This window comes from Engystomops pustulosus, chromosome 7 (genome assembly GCF_040894005.1).
Source record: "Engystomops pustulosus chromosome 7, aEngPut4.maternal, whole genome shotgun sequence".
Taxonomy (NCBI): Eukaryota; Metazoa; Chordata; class Amphibia; order Anura; family Leptodactylidae; genus Engystomops; species Engystomops pustulosus.
The window spans coordinates 76,380,358-76,398,277 of record NC_092417.1 but is presented as its reverse complement, the minus strand read 5'-3'; the positions used below and the strand labels follow the sequence as shown (position 1 = coordinate 76,398,277).

The window sequence follows — 17,920 nt, the reverse complement described above, 5'->3', positions numbered from 1 at the left end:
TTTGACTCCCTAGGGTACCTTAACCCTAGGTTGTCTGATCGATCCTATCATATACTGCCATACTACAGTATGACAGTATATGGGGATTTTCCTCCCCATTCATTACAATGTGCTATCAGCCCATGCGCCGCCATCTTTTTGAGGCTGCAGGCAGCGATCGCTGTGATAACACCTGCGATCGGTGCTAGCATATTGCAGCAAAGACTTACCGGCTATGGAGAGGGCTCAGCCCGTGAGCCCTCTCCATGCAGCGGGACCCGACTGCCGCCGTGAATACACGGCGGGTGGTCGCGAACCAGTTAAATGAAACTATAGAAAATAGCCAGTGATGATAATTTTGTTTATGTTGTTAAAGGTACATGGTCACAAGCATTTGACAGCACCCACTCAACAGCATCCTCAGATATGGTCACTTTTTGCTTAAGAAGTCTGAGCATGTGGACGGGGAAGGTCAATTTAGATGCCCCATATCTTGCACTCTATAGCTCCCAGAACCACGCTTTTGGTTACCATTTTAAAGTTTACAATCTTTGTGGTTATGTGCTAAATAACCAGAGATATAAAGTGAGGAATTGGGATGTTTATCTACAGATTACATTCACAAATATGCCTTCAATTTCCAAAATGAAATTTTAAAATTGTGGTAAAAGTAAGGTTCTGTTATGACACTGCTGCTAAGACACTCAACTTAGATACAAAGTGACTCTTTAAAACTGTTTTAAAATTTGCATATGACATTGAGGATATATATATTTTAAAATGGGGGGAATAAGAAGAGATATGAACTTTCCTGGGGGTTAATTTATTGGTAGAACGAGTAACATGTTCAATTGGGCCACAAACTGGGGGAAGTTTGAAGTCCGGTTGGATATCGGAGCGGGAAGTGCTTCTCAGCCTTCCCATCTCCATAGGGAGGCCGGCTCAGTCACTGTTAAGTGAGACAGTGTGATCACTGCACCGTGTATCATGTAAATTGGTAGAGGCCACAATATTCATGAGTCCTAAATTGGTATTGGGGAATAAAATAGGATATTTTAACTTTTAACACAATCTTTTTCTCTAGATTATTTGATTGATTGTTTTGATCGAGACCTCAGAGACCGGGATCCTTATTTTGAAAGGCAGAGTGGTAAACACCTCGACCGACGGGGCTATGAAAGAGATCGTGAACGTGATCGGTCTGATACTCACAGAGACAGAGTAGACTATGAACGAGATCGGTTTGAACGTGATCGTCATTCACGGGAAGAAAGGTAAATGGTGGTTTGTAAGATTGTTGGTTGGTTGTTGGATTATTGAATTCTCATATGTACGTCACTGCTACAGGCCATCATCCTCTTACCGTGAAAAAGAAAGCTCGAATCGCCGTGCCTCTGACAAGGCTGCCTTTGAGCGGAAGTCAGATCGGCCACCCTATGAAGTACCACAACCGGCTTTTGGAGGTTAGACTATTCAAGCTCCTCTAGAAACTTGTGCATGTGATGTGAATAAGACAGGCTGTTACAGAAAAATAATTTCCTTCTTACAGCTACTCGTAGGGTTTTTTCAGAGGAGAGGCCTGTTATTCCTCCTCCTGTGCCTGTTCCTCCTCCAGAGAAGAAACCAGAGACCAAAAATGTTGATGATCTTCTCAAAAAACCAGGCCGTGATAACAGACCTGACCGTGTAAGTGATAGATCAGGAGGTTCCAACTGTCCTTGCTATCTCCCTTAAGTACATCATTCTCCTTCAGATTGTCTTGATGTTTTCTCTTTTTGATGTTGTGTGTGGTTTTTTTTTTTTTAGATTGTTGTTATCATGAGAGGTTTACCTGGAAGTGGAAAAACACATGTTGCCAAGCTGATTAGGGTAAGATTATGTTCAGTAGCTGGATAATTTATTATGCTGGTTTTCTCAGTCACACTTGCCAGTTTCCCTGCTGTTTCTCGTCTTTCAGGATAAAGAGGTAGAATATGGTGGTTCTGCTCCTCGAGTCCTCAGCCTTGATGACTATTTCATGACTGAAGTGGAAAAGGTTGAGAAAGATCCAGAATCTGGCAAAAAAGTAATCAGAAAGGCAAGTAGAATTTGAAGCACTTGAATGTACAGGCGGTCCCCTACTTAAGAACACTCGACTTACATACGACCCATAGTTACAAACGGACCTCTGGATATTGGTTATTTATTGTACTTTAGTCCTAGGCTACAATGATCAGCTGTAACAGTTATCACATGTGTCTGTAATGAAGCTTTAGTGATAATATTGATTCTTATGACAACCCAACATTTTTAAAATCCAATTGTCACAGAGACCAAAAAAGTTCTGGCTGGGATTACAATTATAAAATATACAGTTCCGACTTACATACAAACTCAACTTAAGAACAAACCTACAGACCCTATCTTGTATGTAACCCGGGGACTGCCTGTACATATATTTCAGATCATGGGTGCAATGTATTTGATGCTGAGTTCTTTATATTCCTGAAGGTCATGGAGTACGAGTATGAACCAGAGATGGAGGATTCATACCGCAGCGGCATGTTGAAGACCTTCAAGAAGACCCTGGATGATGGGTTCTTCCCATTCATCATCCTGGATAGTATTCATGACCGTGTGCGACACTTTGAACAGTTCTGGAGTGCAGCCAAGACCAAGGGATTTGAGGTACAATACATTTCATAACCTCTAGGCGTTAGGTTGGCCCTATTAGTGTAACAACCGTCACCTTTTTGTCAGTGACTGAAGCTGTATGATAAGCTGGCAGCTGTCTTTATCTGCCACATGCATGTTCTTTTTCTCTATTTATGGGTCTATTTTAATACACCCTAAGAACCCCATTAATACACACTTTAAGAAAGCTGAAGTGACTGCCTTCACCACCCCACTCAAACACACATCGATTGACTGCTCTATTTTATTCCAGGTTTATGTGGCTGAAATATCTGCAGACATCCAGACATGTGCAAAGAGGAATGTGCACGGACGCAAACTTAAAGAAGTTAATAAGGTGTGTGAGAGTGGAGTTTAACATATCAGTGGTCATTACCTACTCTTCTGACATTTTGGGTGTGTGTGTACGAAGTATCACATGATGCTCTTAATCTCCATTCAGATGTCTGATAACTGGGAGCCAGCACCGCGACACATGATTCGACTGGATATCCGGTCTCTGCTTCAAGATGCTGCCATTGATGAGGTTTGTACTTCTGTCTAATCAGCTGTGTTAAATTCTCAATTTACAAAATATTCATAGTGCATTGTTCTTTTCTTTGATAATCTGCAAAATCTCTTCATTCTACTGCAGCTTAACCACTTATTGGTGCTAGATGAGCACGCATATCCTGCTTATCCTACTGATCGCATGGCTACTGCCAGTTTACTGGAATGATCAGTAGTGATCACTCACTGCTTGCAACTTGGCTCAGGCGGCCTCTGTTCTGGGCACTTCAACCATTTAACTGACATGGCCAAGGGTAACCACGGCAGCTAAGTAGTTAGATATATGGAAGGGGTCTATCCCACTCCCACAGCATGATTGCTCAATGCCGCTAGGTTGCGGTGGCAACTAGAAGTCTGATCGCAGTCACTGGTTCTTCAAAGTATGGAAGCATTTTGGGCTCAGTGTATTATGAAAGTGATTTACATGTTCAAGCCCCCTATTGGGGCACTAAAATATGTAACAAAAATACTCAAATATTAAAAAAAAAATCTAGTTTTTTCCTCATTTATTGGGGGGGGGGGATAAATATAACTCCCCACTAAACAGATACATTAATGTCTGTCAAACTACATAATAATTTTAGCATGTCAATTATACAGTACTAGCTGTAGCTCCCGGCGCTGCCTGGGATAGTAAGTAACTGCTCTTAGCTGTAACAAAATAGAACGGGTTAACAAAAAAATATTTTATTTGTATCTATCACTCTCTATGGGGGATGTATCAGAAGTGTCTGAGAGCAGAGCTGCTCTAGTTGGCCATGGCAACCAATCAGAGGTCAAGTTCCATTTTCCCACACCTGTTTATAAAATTGCAGCTGATCTCTGATTGGTTTTCATGGGCAACTGGAACAGTTTTACCTAGGACATTTCTGATAAATGTCCACCTATCTCTGTATCCCTATCATCTTACCTCACACATAAGCGTCTTATACTCATCACCTATAGTAAGCAATCAAAGCTCGGAGCTCATATTAATGACCTGTGGCAGAACAGCAACCAATCACAGCTCAGCTTCCAACTGCCACAGCAGCAGCAGACAATGGCTCCTGTATATGGTGGTTAATACATGGATTTTCGAAAACATGGGGGTTAATAATAATTCTTTATTTATATAGTGCACACAGATTACGCAGCGCTGCACAAAGCATGTCAAATTGGTTTGGCTCAAAACCTAGTCTATGACTTTGAGCGGCTGTGCAAAATTTTGTGATTGTAAATGCGACGGTACAGATTCCTTTAGCAGACACACACACACTCAGCTTTGTATAATAGATGGTAGGACTGGGATGATTCTCAATTTGATTCCCTTATCTTCCATAGCAATTGTAAATGTATTTGAAATTGCCTAAAATGGTCTGCACTGTGCCTCTCCCGCTGTAAGGGATTAAACCTTAGTTTTCACGTATTAGGGGGAAGACCACCCACTATTAGACAATTAAGTTAGCAAATTGGGACCTGGGACTAACACAATTGATTGCTTTGGATGTGATTTAAAAAAGCTGTTTAAGAATCAGAGGAGTGGCACCCATTAGGACACCAACACACGTCCCACATTACAATTGGATTTTCCATGCAGTATCTTGTGCACTGGCCTGTTAGTTGGCATGTAGACTGCTGCAGGAGCTGCTTCACAGCAGGAAATTGGCTTGGAAAGGGAGCAGAAGCCCCTCCTCTGTAGTAGAATCTGTATCCAGTGCTGGAATGGTTGGAATCATCACTGAGGTGGTCTCATGTAATACACTGAGGGGAAAAGCAGAGGAACATCATCTGGTAATTGGTATTAAAAAATATCCCAAGTTGTCTAGTATGAGTAGTAGGTTAATAAGAGATGTTTATTAGTTCTACTACTTACTGTTTTTTGGTTTGAATTGATTTGCAATTGTCTTTTACCTCAGGTTGAAATGGAAGATTCTGAGCCAAATACAGAGCCTGAGCAAGATGTGAAGAAGGAAGCTTCAGAGGAGGATGAGAGCGAGCGGGTATGGCAGACAGGACAATCTAATTGTATCACACGTTTACTGCTTGAACAGACAGATATATATATATATGCTAGAATCCTAGAGTACAATTATTATCCAAGACCATCCTCCATTCTTGATCTATATACCATCCTAGAGTTTTTTTTATTAGTTCTGTCTCTTCTGCTTCCATCTTCCAAGTCACCCTTGTAGTATTCCCTTGTATTTGTACTATTACATTGTACAGTTTTTTTTTGTTTTCTTTTCTGCATTTTCCCCCAACATGAAGCCCTACTCAGATGTGGCAATTGAATGTCTTGGTAGTGCAGGCTCTAACTTTTACCTTCCCATGACTTTATTGTTGTATTTGTTTCCTTTTAACACTTCAAATGTGTTTTCATCGTAATATAGGGGTATCTTCCGAAAAGCAAATGGGAGATGGACACTTCAGAAGCTAAACTTGGTGAGTGAGAGGTTGCCCCCTCAGATGTTTAGCACTTCCTTTAATTAGTTGACAGCGGTTACGATTGAAGTCCTAACAAGTGATTCTTATAGATGACTGCAGAATCCTTTTTATTATCCGCCTGAATCAGTGTGGCTTGCACTCAAAATGCCACACGTTGACATAAGCATTTGGATCTGTTGTCTGTCTATAAAGACACTAGGGGAGCTGATATTTTCCAGCAAGATTTCTTGATGGCTTGAAATATTAGACTTCTTCAGGAAACAGTTGGATTTTGTCTATTCCAGTGCCTTTTTTGTTTGGTTGTGTTGCTGGACAATCCCGTGTTGTAGTTGTCAGTCCTATCAAACTGCAACATTCTCCCCCACCTCTGCGCTGCCGGGCAAGGTTCTGCTGTCGTGGAATTGATATTAACAAATGAGTACAATGCTCTTAATTCCCAGGTGTGTCCTGTATTATGTATTGAGAGCCCACAACCATGGGAAAGCATGATGGGATGATGTAAAATCAATTGGTTTCTTTCTGCCTCTAGGGGCAGATAGAGAGGCAGAAAGAAACCAATCCCCGCCCCCTGCATCACTGCCTGAAGTCTGCATTGTGTGGAGGAAAAGTAAAATAGGTTGCAGGCAGAGGTCGCACTAACATATTTCTAGAAGGGTAATAATACTCCTCTTACTGTTTTTGAGGAGTATTTTTAGCTGGGAAGGAGTATGAAATTTTCAGTAATACAAGTATATAACTCATAGCTGTATATAATGTTAATAGATGCTATTTATATAATCATGTGTCAGTATCTTCTATGTTTAAATAGCAAATGGAGGCAGTTGTAGTGATGTTACATCATGCATTGCAAAGACTGGAGCTGACTCCCCCAACCACAGTCGCCGAAACCTCCCACCACGCGACTGTGGCTAACGCCGCTGACACCAAACGTCCAGACTGTGGCTAACACACAATGTATCCCTCTCCCCATGTGACCAGACTGTGGCTAACACACAATGTATCCCTCACCATATGACATGCAGTACCCCGTAACCTATACCTCATGCCACCTCTGCACCCGCCAGACACACAGTCCCACATAACCTATACCTCATGCCACCTCAGCACCCGCCAGACACACAGTCCCACATAACCTATACCTCATGCCACCTCAGCACCAGACATGCAGTCCCACGTAACACACACCTGCCACCTCAGCACCCGCCAGACACGCAGTCCCACATAACCTATAGCTCATGCCACCTCAGCACTCGCCAGACACGCAGTCCCACATAACCTATACCTCATGCCACCTCAGCTCCCGCCAGACACGCAGTCCCACATAACCTATACCTCATGCCACCTCAGCACCAGACATGCAGTCCCACGTAACATATACCTCATGCCACCTCAGCACCAGACACGCAGTCCCACATAACCTATACCTCATGCCACCTCTGCACCCGCCAGACACGCAGTCCCACATAACCTATACCTCATGCCACCTCAGCACCCGCCAGACACAGTCCCACATAACCTATACCTCATGCCACCTCAGCACCAGACATGCAGTCCCACGTAACACACACCTGCCACCTCAGCACCCGCCAGACACGCAGTCCCACATAACCTATAGCTCATGCCACCTCAGCACTCGCCAGACACGCAGTCCCACATAACCTATACCTCATGCCACCTCAGCACCAGACATGCAGTCCCACATAACCTATACCTCATGCCACCTCAGCTCCCGCCAGACACGCAGTCCCACAAAACCTATACCTCATGCCACCTCAGCACCAGACATGCAGTCCCACGTAACATATACCTCATGCCACCTCAGCACCAGACACGCAGTCCCATGTAACCTATACCTCATGCCACCTCAGCACCCGCCAGACACGCAGTCCCACATAACCTATACCTCATGCCACCTCAGCACCCGCCAGACACGCATTCCCACATAACCTATACCTCATGCCACCTCAGCACCAGACATGCAGTCCCACGTAACACACACCTGCCACCTCAGCACCCGCCAGACACGCAGTCCCACATAACCTATACCTCATGCCACCTCAGCACCAGACATGCAGTCCCACATAACCTATACCTCATGCCACCTCAGCACCCGCCAGACACGCAGTCCCACATAACCTATACCTCATGCCACCTCAGCACCAGACATGCAGTCCCACGTAACACACACCTGCCACCTCAGCACCCGCCAGACACGCAGTCCCACATAACCTATACCTCATGCCACCTCAGCACCCGCCAGACACGCAGTCCCACATAACCTATACCTCATGCCACCTCAGCACCAGACATGCAGTCCCACGTAACACACACCTGCCACCTCAGCACCCGCCAGACACGCAGTCCTACGTAACACACACCTGCCACCTCAGCACCCGCCAGACATGCAGACCTATGTAAAATACACCTCATGCCAACTCAGCACCTGCAAGACATGCAGTCCCATGTAACGTACAGGTCTTCCCTGACCTTATCACATCCACTCCTGTCAGGCCCCCTCACCTCCATACACATGTATGCACACAGTACCTGTACACCTTCTACTTGCAGCAGCCATTACAGCTCTACTTCCTGTGAGGAGACTGCGTAGTAAGCCACGCCCCTTTCCCGGAGGCTCCGCCCCTCCCGTGACATCACGACTACCCGGAGCAGCTCCATTCTACAGGCTACCAGCGCTGTAGTGTGTGCTGAGCAGTGCCGGCCCGCGCGCTGCCATTGTCATGTCCTGCACATGACAAAAGTACCGCCTCCGCGGTACTTTTACGCTTGGCAATTATTCTGGGGAGTAATGGCGCCTCATCATGCGTCTATGACGCTTGGTGAGGCGTTAATGCGATCTCTGGTTGCAGGCAAATTCTCACTTGTCACAATGGGGCAGATTTACTTACCCGGTCCTGTCGCGATCCTGCGGTGTGTTGTCCGACGAGGATTCGGGTCTGCCACGATTCACTAAGATCGTGTGCCTGAGTTCCTGCATCCGTCGCTTCTGCGCCGAGGTGCGCCGGAGTTCACCTGTTTCCTCCTGGTGCATGTGAGTGCTTGATCTTGCGACCATTCCGTTTTTAAATTCGGTTTGTCCGAGGCCAGGTCCCCCCATTTCTGTCGCATGCAAGCCGGAAACCCGGGGCTATACCGCGCAAAACAGAAATAATCGCAAAACCCGACGAAAGTGCGGCGTTCGGACCCTTAGTAAATGTGCCCCAATATGTCAAGTCCATTGTATGTTTTTACACTGTCTTTTTAAAAATGCTTTACAGACCTACCGGACATCAGCGCCCTTGGGTATTTCAAGGGAGGGTCAAGGGTTGTGGTTGGAATATTTATCTTTTTTGCAACTTTATAGGACCTTTAAAGGAAACTGAGTTTCTTACTCCTTCATGTGTCATATAAAATCCTATTAATGGAGGAATATGTGTAAAAAATTTTTATTACAATGCCATGTATATCACACTCTGTTAATGTAGAACTGGGTGTATTAATGCTGTTAATATAGATGATCTTTTAAAACCTTTTTACTAGGGAATCTAATATATAACACCCATTTGAAATAGAACTCTATTAATAAATATTTTCTACATACAATTTTTAAAACCAGACCAAATTTATAGTTTCTAAGCAAAACTCAACCAGGTGTATAAATTTACATCTAAACGAAACCATGTCTATAAAATCCTATGCATGGAGTACTTATTGTTTGAAATTTTGCCATTAAGGATCTGGGTTTTTCAAATCTTAATGCATTACTGAGATGCTATTATCACTGCTTGGTATAAAACTTTTATTAAAGCAAAATCATTATATAAAATCCTTATTCAACTGTGTATAAAACTTAAATTTAGAAACAATGTATAAAATGCTGTTAACCAACAATTGTGTAAAATAATGTTAAGAAGGTATTCGGTGCATATAATTTTATTGCTTGAAAATCAAGAGTATTAGATCTCTTTCCTGATGAATGCAAGCCTTCATTTGGCTCCAACCTCAAAAGCAGACAAACCTCCATGTTTGTCTTCAGCTTGAGCTGTTTTCCTATGTACCTATTTCCAAAAATCAATAAATCCATGGTTTAACATACAAAACTGCACCTAATTAAAAAATTTCTGCTTTTAATGCACCTCTTGAAAGCATAACCAAACTATTTAAATTTTCACCATGATTATACTGACACAAAGAATGTACATGAATACCCAAGTTTCCATGTATATTGCATAAAGCCTTAACTGATGCCACTAGGTAGTTCAACCCAACCCACATACTCATAAAAAAACACATGACTCTACAAATGGGGAAAAAAAATAGTTGGGCCTTTCATTTGGTATCCTTCATAGGTCATAATTGACCTTGAGTGCTGTTTTTTTTTTCCCCCCCCCACAATTTTCTTTTCCATTTTAACTGGGGTTGCAGCAAAGCCTCACTCACAGGGGACAAGTGTGCAGCTACTGTGATACTGGCATTTCGGTGATCACACTCTCAGTAGTTATGTGATTGCCTGCATACATAAGGGCAGTGGACCAGCCACTGTCTCTTTGGAAAGTGCTCTTTTGAGCGCCATGTATGAGAAAAGGGGAAATGACAATTGTTGTCTTCCCAAAAGGCCCCCGCAGCTGCCATAAATGTGCTATGGCTGTAAATGCAAAGAGTGCCAGTTCAGAGGTGTTGTGTGAGGCTTCATAGGAATTGTAGTCTCGGCATGTAAACCAACAGATGAAAATCCCTTGTGTGCAGGTATCGTGGTAACAAGTAAATAATCACTTTTAAAAACATTTCTTTCTGTCACAACACTTTCAAGAATCTTCCCAATGGTTTATCGTTTACACCCAGAATATTCAATTTCTTTTTTTATTTGTAATCTTTTTATTTTCTGTTCAATATACCACTGCTGTCAAATCAGATACAATCTAAGAACATGAACGTTTTACGACCGCACACCCTGATATAACTTTAAAATGATAACATTTAGGCTGTAGTTAACTTTTATTCCAAAATGCATTTTTCTTGTGATTGCTTCATGTTTTAGTAGATTAAATACTAAATAATTAATTGCACACTTACTATATTGGTAAACCACATTTCATTTTTGCTGTGATTTAGTTCCCATAAGTTCTAAATAGATCTCTTTCAGGGCCTATTAAGGATGTTTCTAAGAATATCCAATTTGTTTGAACATTTATTCTTTACATTTATTTATGTGAGAAGGTTTTTGATGCTGAAAATTGGCCTTTGTAAAGCTGCCGGTTTTTCTAGCAGTAAACTTAAGGATAAATGAAAAATAACACTATGGTATTAAGAAAAAACTTGTTTGGCCAGTAAGCCTCACCTCAGCGGCAAAATGTTTTATATGTTCATTCTCCTTATTATTCATAACTGTGTTTTATTTCACTAAGGACATCAGAAAAACTTTTTTTTTTTTTTAATTGCAGAAATATTGTAATATACTTCATTAAGTAAATCTGTTTTTCTGTGTGTTTTTTTTAATTTATCAAGAGCTTGTGCATTGTGTGCTAGTCTTGATCTAGACCATCCCCTGCCTGCACACAAGGTGCTAAATGTACTTTTGTATCTTGAGCATATGATGAATTTATACCCACACAAATTCTACGCCAGGTCCTGTCTGACGTAGAATTCTGCTAAAACCTTGCGGAGGCCATGGCATAAATGCCGGGCCTGTCCTATACCCATTCCCATCCTGCCCACTTGGTGGGAGGGTGGCGTAGGGGGTTAAAGAATTCTCTCAGTGGTGTATAGGACACAAAACAAATTTGCAAATATCAAATATCTTTGTTATATATGGTACTAAAGAAATATATTCTTCTGTCTTTCTACTGCTTTCTTCCTGAATCAATTGTGTATAAATCAGCTAAGTTTGACTACAGACACCTGGATCAGTCCTCTTGGAAGAACTTGGTTTATAAAATCCACTTTGTGCCAAACCGGGTGTATAATAAATATTGTTTAATATAGTCCTATTAATACATAATTCTATAAAGTTAATCATTTGTTATGGCTCTGATGTAAAAAAAAAAAAAGTCCCAGAAGGTCTTTTGCCCTTTTGAGGAACATAAAGTAAAAATAAAAGTTAAAACAAAAACACACCTCAAAAATTGTGTTCAGCCACAGTCATCTAAGTCACCCTCTTTGATACCCAGTTATCCTAAAACTGATCTAAAATGCTAAAAAACTATTGGTCTGACCGATTTATGACACTGGAGCTTGCTAAACACTATGTCTGTTGTAAGGTAATACTGTATTACGGTCAGAAAAAAAATTACCTTTTTGAAAAAAAAAAAATGAAAAAAATTGGAATCCATTGGTAGTCCAAAAATAAAAAGAAAGGCATTCAAAGAACAAAAACTGAAAATTAGTTATGGTCCTGAAGGAGCTAATTACTCTGTTCCTTAACTGGTGAATAGAATCTTATACCTCTGAGGGACTTCATGTTTTAAAAATGGAATACGGTAATAAATTAATACAAAATAAGATATTGAAAACTGAGATTTTTAGAAGTGTTATTTGTCAAATAAAATAAACACAATTAGTAATTCCAAAATTGTCAAATGCAAAATGTGAGTGTAATATAACTAATACGACATGTCAAACACCAGAAGAACTAAAAGAATTTTTTTTTTAAAATGTTGCTGCGCAAACAAAATGCCCCAAAACCGCCATTAGAGGTCTGCAGTGTGTTCAAAAAGTACATACGCCATGGTGTTAGCAATACAGCGTGTGGCCCCTTGCACATGAGTATATGGGGTCCGTTGCGATGGCTGCACAATTTGCAGCCACATCTCGGCCCCCATAGACGTCTATAGGACCCGATCACAGTGTGGTGAACTCGCTATCTTACTGCACAGTTGCTGGGCAGCGAAATATTGGACATACCCTGTACTTAGCCGTATTTATGGCGCCAGCCGCTCCCCTTTTTATTGGGGAGGAGTGGCCCAGGAGCATGCTTCGTATGCAAAGGGCCTAACGTTTATTCTCCAAAAAAAACAAGTTCTCAAATGGCTTTGTTGGTACAAATGTTGTAGGTTCTGTGACAACTCAAAATGCAAGAATCTCTTTTTATAAAATGATAGATGTGTACCCCAAAAATGGTAATACAGTGAACTAGGGCTTGGTCTAAAAATAAGTCTACCTATAATGCAGAAAAAAATTGATTCCTTAAAAAAAAGTTAAAAATTCTAAAACCTATAAAATGACAAGGGAATATAATTTATTTGTCTTTACTTTAAAAATAATAGAGTTAAAATTGGCCTCCTTCAGGGCTCCTGTACTTCATACGCACTACAGAAGAATTGAAGTATATTGTAATCAAGTGATCATTAGTGGGACAGAAAAAAGTGAAAGTAAAAATAAAAAGGTTATTGTACAATGGCAAAAAAAACATCTCTTTGTTATTAAGTAATTTTATATTTGTGGGGGGGAGGGGGGAGAAGCTGAAACGGAACAACCTTGGCTAATTTGTTATTACTGTGCTAAAATAGTAACAATTAACATTTTTGTTTAAAATAGTAGTAAAACATAACCAGTTTGACTGATGGCTCAGCCCCATTTTTCTTTGTCTGACATGCGTCTCTTTATATGTATATAAAACTTTAACTTGCCAAAGTAACTTGAAAAAAAAATTTCTGTGGAATGTTGTACAGGCAGTCCCCGGGTTACATACAAGATGGGGTCTGTAGGTTTGTTCTTAAGTTGAATTTGTATGTAAGTCAGAACTGTATATTTTATCATTGTAATCCCAGCCAGAACTTTTTTGGTCTCTGTGACAATTGGATTTTTAAAATGTTGGGTTGTCACAAGAATCATTACTAACACTAAAGCTTCATTACAGACACATTACAGCTGATCATTGTAGCCTAGGACTAAAGTACAATAAATTACCAATATCCAGAGGTCCGTTTGTAACTAGGAGTCGTATGTAAGTCGAGTGTTCTTTAGTAGGGGACCTCCTGTACTTTTATCTTGGTGGTAAATTTTCGGTTGTGATTTGGTGTTTTTTTGTTTTTATATTTTTTAGAAATTTGTAATTTGCTAAATGCTAAACTCCTTACCAGATAGTTTTACCATACTTATTAGTTGATAACATTTCTCCTATATCTGCTTTGTTTTAATCGATTTTTATGAAGTACTTTTATTTCACTACAGCCTTAGGGTACAATCATATGGCGGTATGTCCGCCAGGCAGACATACCGCCGTGCGCTGGAGAGGAGGTGAGCCCTCCATATAGAAGGGTTTACTACTCAAAGATTTTCCACTTTTTCAAGGAGATTTCAGAATTGACATTTTTGGAGATCATTTTTGCTTTTTATGAGCTTTAAAATATATATTAGAACCCCCATTTTCAAAACGGCACCCCACAAGCAATTAAAAACTGCTTTTAGGAAGCTTATTAACCCTTTAAGATATTCATAGTAATTAAAACAAAATGGAAATGAAATTTAGAATGGTCTAATTTGTATTATATTCATGTAGCTTTAGAATTACACATTTTTTTTTGCGGAATGAGATGAATTTTGGGGTGGCTATGCCTTATTGCTATAAATGTGTTGTGTGTTTTTTTTTTTTGGAGGGAGTGGAAAAAACATCGGTTTTCTAATTACTGTAACATTTTTTAAATTGTGTTCACTGTATAGTCTGATGAACATGTTCTATGGATCAGCACGATTACTTCGATACCATGTTTCCATTATTTATTTATTTATTTATTTATTTTGGGAATAAATTTGTAGAATAAAACCCTGTGTGGAAAGAAACAAAATTTTGTAGCACCATCTTCCAAGAGGCCTTTTTATTTTTTATTTTTTTCTAAGGAGCTGGTTGAGAGCACGTTCTCACTAGTAACATTTAGTAGTATTTCATGTTATGTGGGACATAAAAAATAATATATAATATATTAATGTAATTTTTTTAAATTGGTGGTCATCATGCGGGTTCAATATTATGTTTGTGGAAAGTTTTGCATGCATTGGACAGCTGTGGGGGCCTCATATCCGATCAAGTGGTTACAATGGCAATGATGGGCACCCCCTGAAACGTGTTTTATATGCTGTGCTTACTTTTTACATATCGATCAACTGCTTCTTTTGAGTATGTGTACTGAACATTGGAAAGGAACACCACATTGTGACCTCTATAGTCTATCCTTCGCTTTATTCCATTTATTGAGGTTGATAAATTCACAGCATTCAGATCTGCAGCTCGATGCATGGATTTTGCTGTATATACTACTTTGAGAATGTAAACATTAGGGCACATTTATCTGTTTACATCCAAATTTTGACATAATTTTCACCAAAAAAAACTGTGCTACCTCTTTATTAAGGGTTTTAGACTGTGTTTAGGCACTTTTAGGACTAGAACTTTTAAAGTGCGTGTGGCTCATGAAAAGGGCTTTGCTCCAAAATTAATGTTGGTGCCAAAATTCTGGTGCATTGTTTTGTGACCTACATAAAGCCAACTAATACTGCAAAGTACGACTAGACAGTCTTATACTACACCAGATTTATCATCCAAGATCAGGTACTGCGATAAACCTGGTGTACCATAAGACGATCTTACAACACTTTTGATAAATTTGCCGCAGTGGTATTGATGTCCTGCCCAGAGCCCTTTAGTACAACCACGTATGACTCATAATTTTGAATGTTCTACATGTGAAGGAGCTGTGGGTAATTAAGTGCTGTGGGTCCATTTTCTTTCATTGGTGGGCTGGAAATGCCTAAGCACTGTGCTCCTCTATATCTGGCAATCACATAGTCGGTGAATAGAGCAGCAGGGTGCATGCTTGTCAGGCCGCTCCACTAATTGGTGATAATGGAGTCTCATGATCGGTGGGACTACCAGCAGTCAGATGCACAATCCCTTTCTTATTCCCTATCCTTTAGATAACTTATACACTTGGGACAAACCCCTTAAAGGAAACCTACCACTGCTCGCATGATAAAATCATGCGAGCAGACCACCTGGTAGGCTATTTAATACTGATGCCGGCACATACTTTAGTTAGGCACGGCGATCGTTAGTTTAGATAAAAAAATGTTTTACTTACCTGTGAAAATATCCCTCCGGTGCTACCCCTACGTCATCTTCGGAAGGGAGATGCCTTCCGATCTTTAATTATTCCTCCTTCGGGTGCCGAGAGCCGTGACGTCACCAAGCTCTCGGCACCTATCGCTGTCCGGCTGTGTGAGAGCTAGTATCTGCGCATGCACGATAGGTGCCGAGAGCTTGGTGACGTCACGGCTCTCGGCACCCGAAGGAGGACGGCTACAATGAAGGAGGCGTGAATAATTAAAGATCGGAAGGCATTTCCCTTCCGAAGATGACGCAGGGGTAGCACCGGAGGGATATTTTCATAGGTAAGTAAAACATTTTTTTATCTAAACTAACGATCGCCGTGCCTAACTAAAGTATGTGCCGGCATCAGTATTAAATAGCCTACCAGGTGGTCTGCTCGCTTGATTTTATCATGCGAGCAGTGGTAGGTTTCCTTTAAAGGAAATCTACCTTCAAAATTAAACCTGATAAACTAGGAGTACCTACTCATAAATCCAGGCACTGTGGTAATCTTCTTATATTTGTTATCCATGGCCTCCTTCCTTCTAAAATCAACTTTAAAATTAAGCTAATGAGCCAGAAGTCCCGCCATGCTGTTGCATCAGACTGTTAAAGAGGTCTCGCTCTTCCTTTGCGTGTTGTAATTTCAAGGCAGCAGCATACAGTGTTTTTTGGGGGGGAGGGGTGAAACAATAGAACGGCCTTTGAAGCTACAACATGGAGGGTCTCTGGTAATGCACCTCCGGCATATAATTAGCATAATTATAAGTGATTTTAGAAGGAAAGAGGCCATGGATAAAGAAAAATGTGAAGATTACCACAGTCACGGTTTGTCTGGATCTATAAGCAAGTGTCCCTGGTTTAGCATGCTTGATTTTGATGGTAGCTTTCCGTTGAAGCTGTATAATGAAGTATACAGCCAACCAGTGTTTCATGGTGGGATCAGTAAAAGGTTGGCAAACCTGCTCTCCACAGCATGCTGGTCTGGAGGAAATAACATAAGATGATTCTTCTGGGCAGGTGTGTTTGTGGACGCTGGTTCCTTTTGTAATAGTGTAACATGGAGAGCTAGCCAGTAGTCCCAAATTATCTAATGACAAACCTGGATGGCCAGTCCTTGCCTCCTTACTACTCGACTATGTGATGTACATATGGAGGCCATCTGTCCTGGGTAGCAGAGTACTATGAATAATCCTGTATATTTGTTTCCCTAGATAAACTAGATGGCTTAAAGACTAGAAAGCGTGACTGGGAGTCAATGGCTGGCTGCATGGAAGATTACCTGCAACTTCCAGATGATTATGACTCCCGGGAGTCGGCACCTGGGAAGAAAAGGGTAAAGCATTTCAAAAATGCTGGAATAAGTGTTTTACAGCATTAACCTGTACACAACTGATCCATTAACTTGTCTTTCTCCTACCAGGTGAGATGGGCAGATCTGGAGGAGAAAAAGGATGCAGATCGGAAAAGGGCTATTGGGTTTATTGTTGGCCAGACAGACTGGGAGAAAATCACCGATAAAAGTGGACACCTGGCAGAGCGAGCACTGAACCGCACCAAGTATATATGAATGAATCCGTGCCGGTGAGTGGGGCTTGACGTGCGTACCTTTTACGTAAAAGCCCCTGAGTCCTATGGAATGTATTTCCATATTGGCCATTTTTAGTAATTCCACATTTTGGGTCTTGAATTTACTGAGAAGGATTTTCTGTTCTAGGTCAAGCTGCTGACACGAGGCTGTTGCTTACCTGAATTTAGGATGAATGCGGTCCCCATGGCCCCTGTAGTAGCTGCATGCTGCAGTAGTGATCTGTGCACATTGTCTGTTTTATATTCTTTGTTTTAGTTTCTTGTTCTCGGTGTAAAATAAATTGGATTTTGGACTGAGACTCTGCTTTGACTCTTTGTTTTAACGTTTCCGTATGGCGGTTTTTCTACATCGACGTTTGGAAGGACTTTATTTTTAAGCTGCACACAAGAAATCACTGAGGCTTCCAAGAACCCAGTAATGTGGAGCGACAGCAAGACAAAGGGGCATGTAGCAGAAAGATGTGGTGAAACAGCTTGTCTATAGCCTGAAGACCCATTGATTGTAGAACAGTCTGTACATATTTTGTCACAGCAAATAAACGTTTATCTTGTCTAAGCTCGACTCTTCACTTTTTTTTATCATATTCTACGTAGTGAACCGCAATATGTACACTATAGGATTCTGAG

At 41.1% G+C, this 17,920-nt stretch overlaps 1 protein-coding gene and 1 long non-coding RNA gene across 3 annotated transcripts in view; both read left to right on the top strand.

Moving 5' to 3' along the window:
• YLPM1 (YLP motif containing 1) overlaps window positions 1-17,592 on the top strand; it is a 30,542-nt gene extending 12,950 nt beyond the window's left edge. For both annotated transcript variants that reach the window (XM_072116849.1, XM_072116848.1), the window contains 13 exons: window positions 1,064-1,253; window positions 1,327-1,442; window positions 1,529-1,665; window positions 1,786-1,848; window positions 1,937-2,056; window positions 2,470-2,646; window positions 2,906-2,989; window positions 3,095-3,178; window positions 5,097-5,180; window positions 5,571-5,622; window positions 16,918-17,039; window positions 17,127-17,287; window positions 17,421-17,592. In XM_072116849.1, coding sequence (XP_071972950.1) covers window positions 1,064-1,253; window positions 1,327-1,442; window positions 1,529-1,665; window positions 1,786-1,848; window positions 1,937-2,056; window positions 2,470-2,646; window positions 2,906-2,989; window positions 3,095-3,178; window positions 5,097-5,180; window positions 5,571-5,622; window positions 16,918-17,039; window positions 17,127-17,273 — 1,376 coding nt within the window. In that variant the 3' untranslated portion in view covers window positions 17,274-17,287; window positions 17,421-17,592. The remainder of the gene's footprint in view (window positions 1-1,063; window positions 1,254-1,326; window positions 1,443-1,528; window positions 1,666-1,785; window positions 1,849-1,936; window positions 2,057-2,469; window positions 2,647-2,905; window positions 2,990-3,094; window positions 3,179-5,096; window positions 5,181-5,570; window positions 5,623-16,917; window positions 17,040-17,126; window positions 17,288-17,420) is intronic.
• Window positions 5,629-14,979, top strand: LOC140070385 (uncharacterized). The gene is made up of 2 exons (XR_011848917.1): window positions 5,629-6,248; window positions 8,493-14,979. It is a non-coding gene; the product is annotated as an uncharacterized lncRNA (long non-coding RNA).
• Window positions 17,593-17,920: the final 328 nt, after the last annotated feature.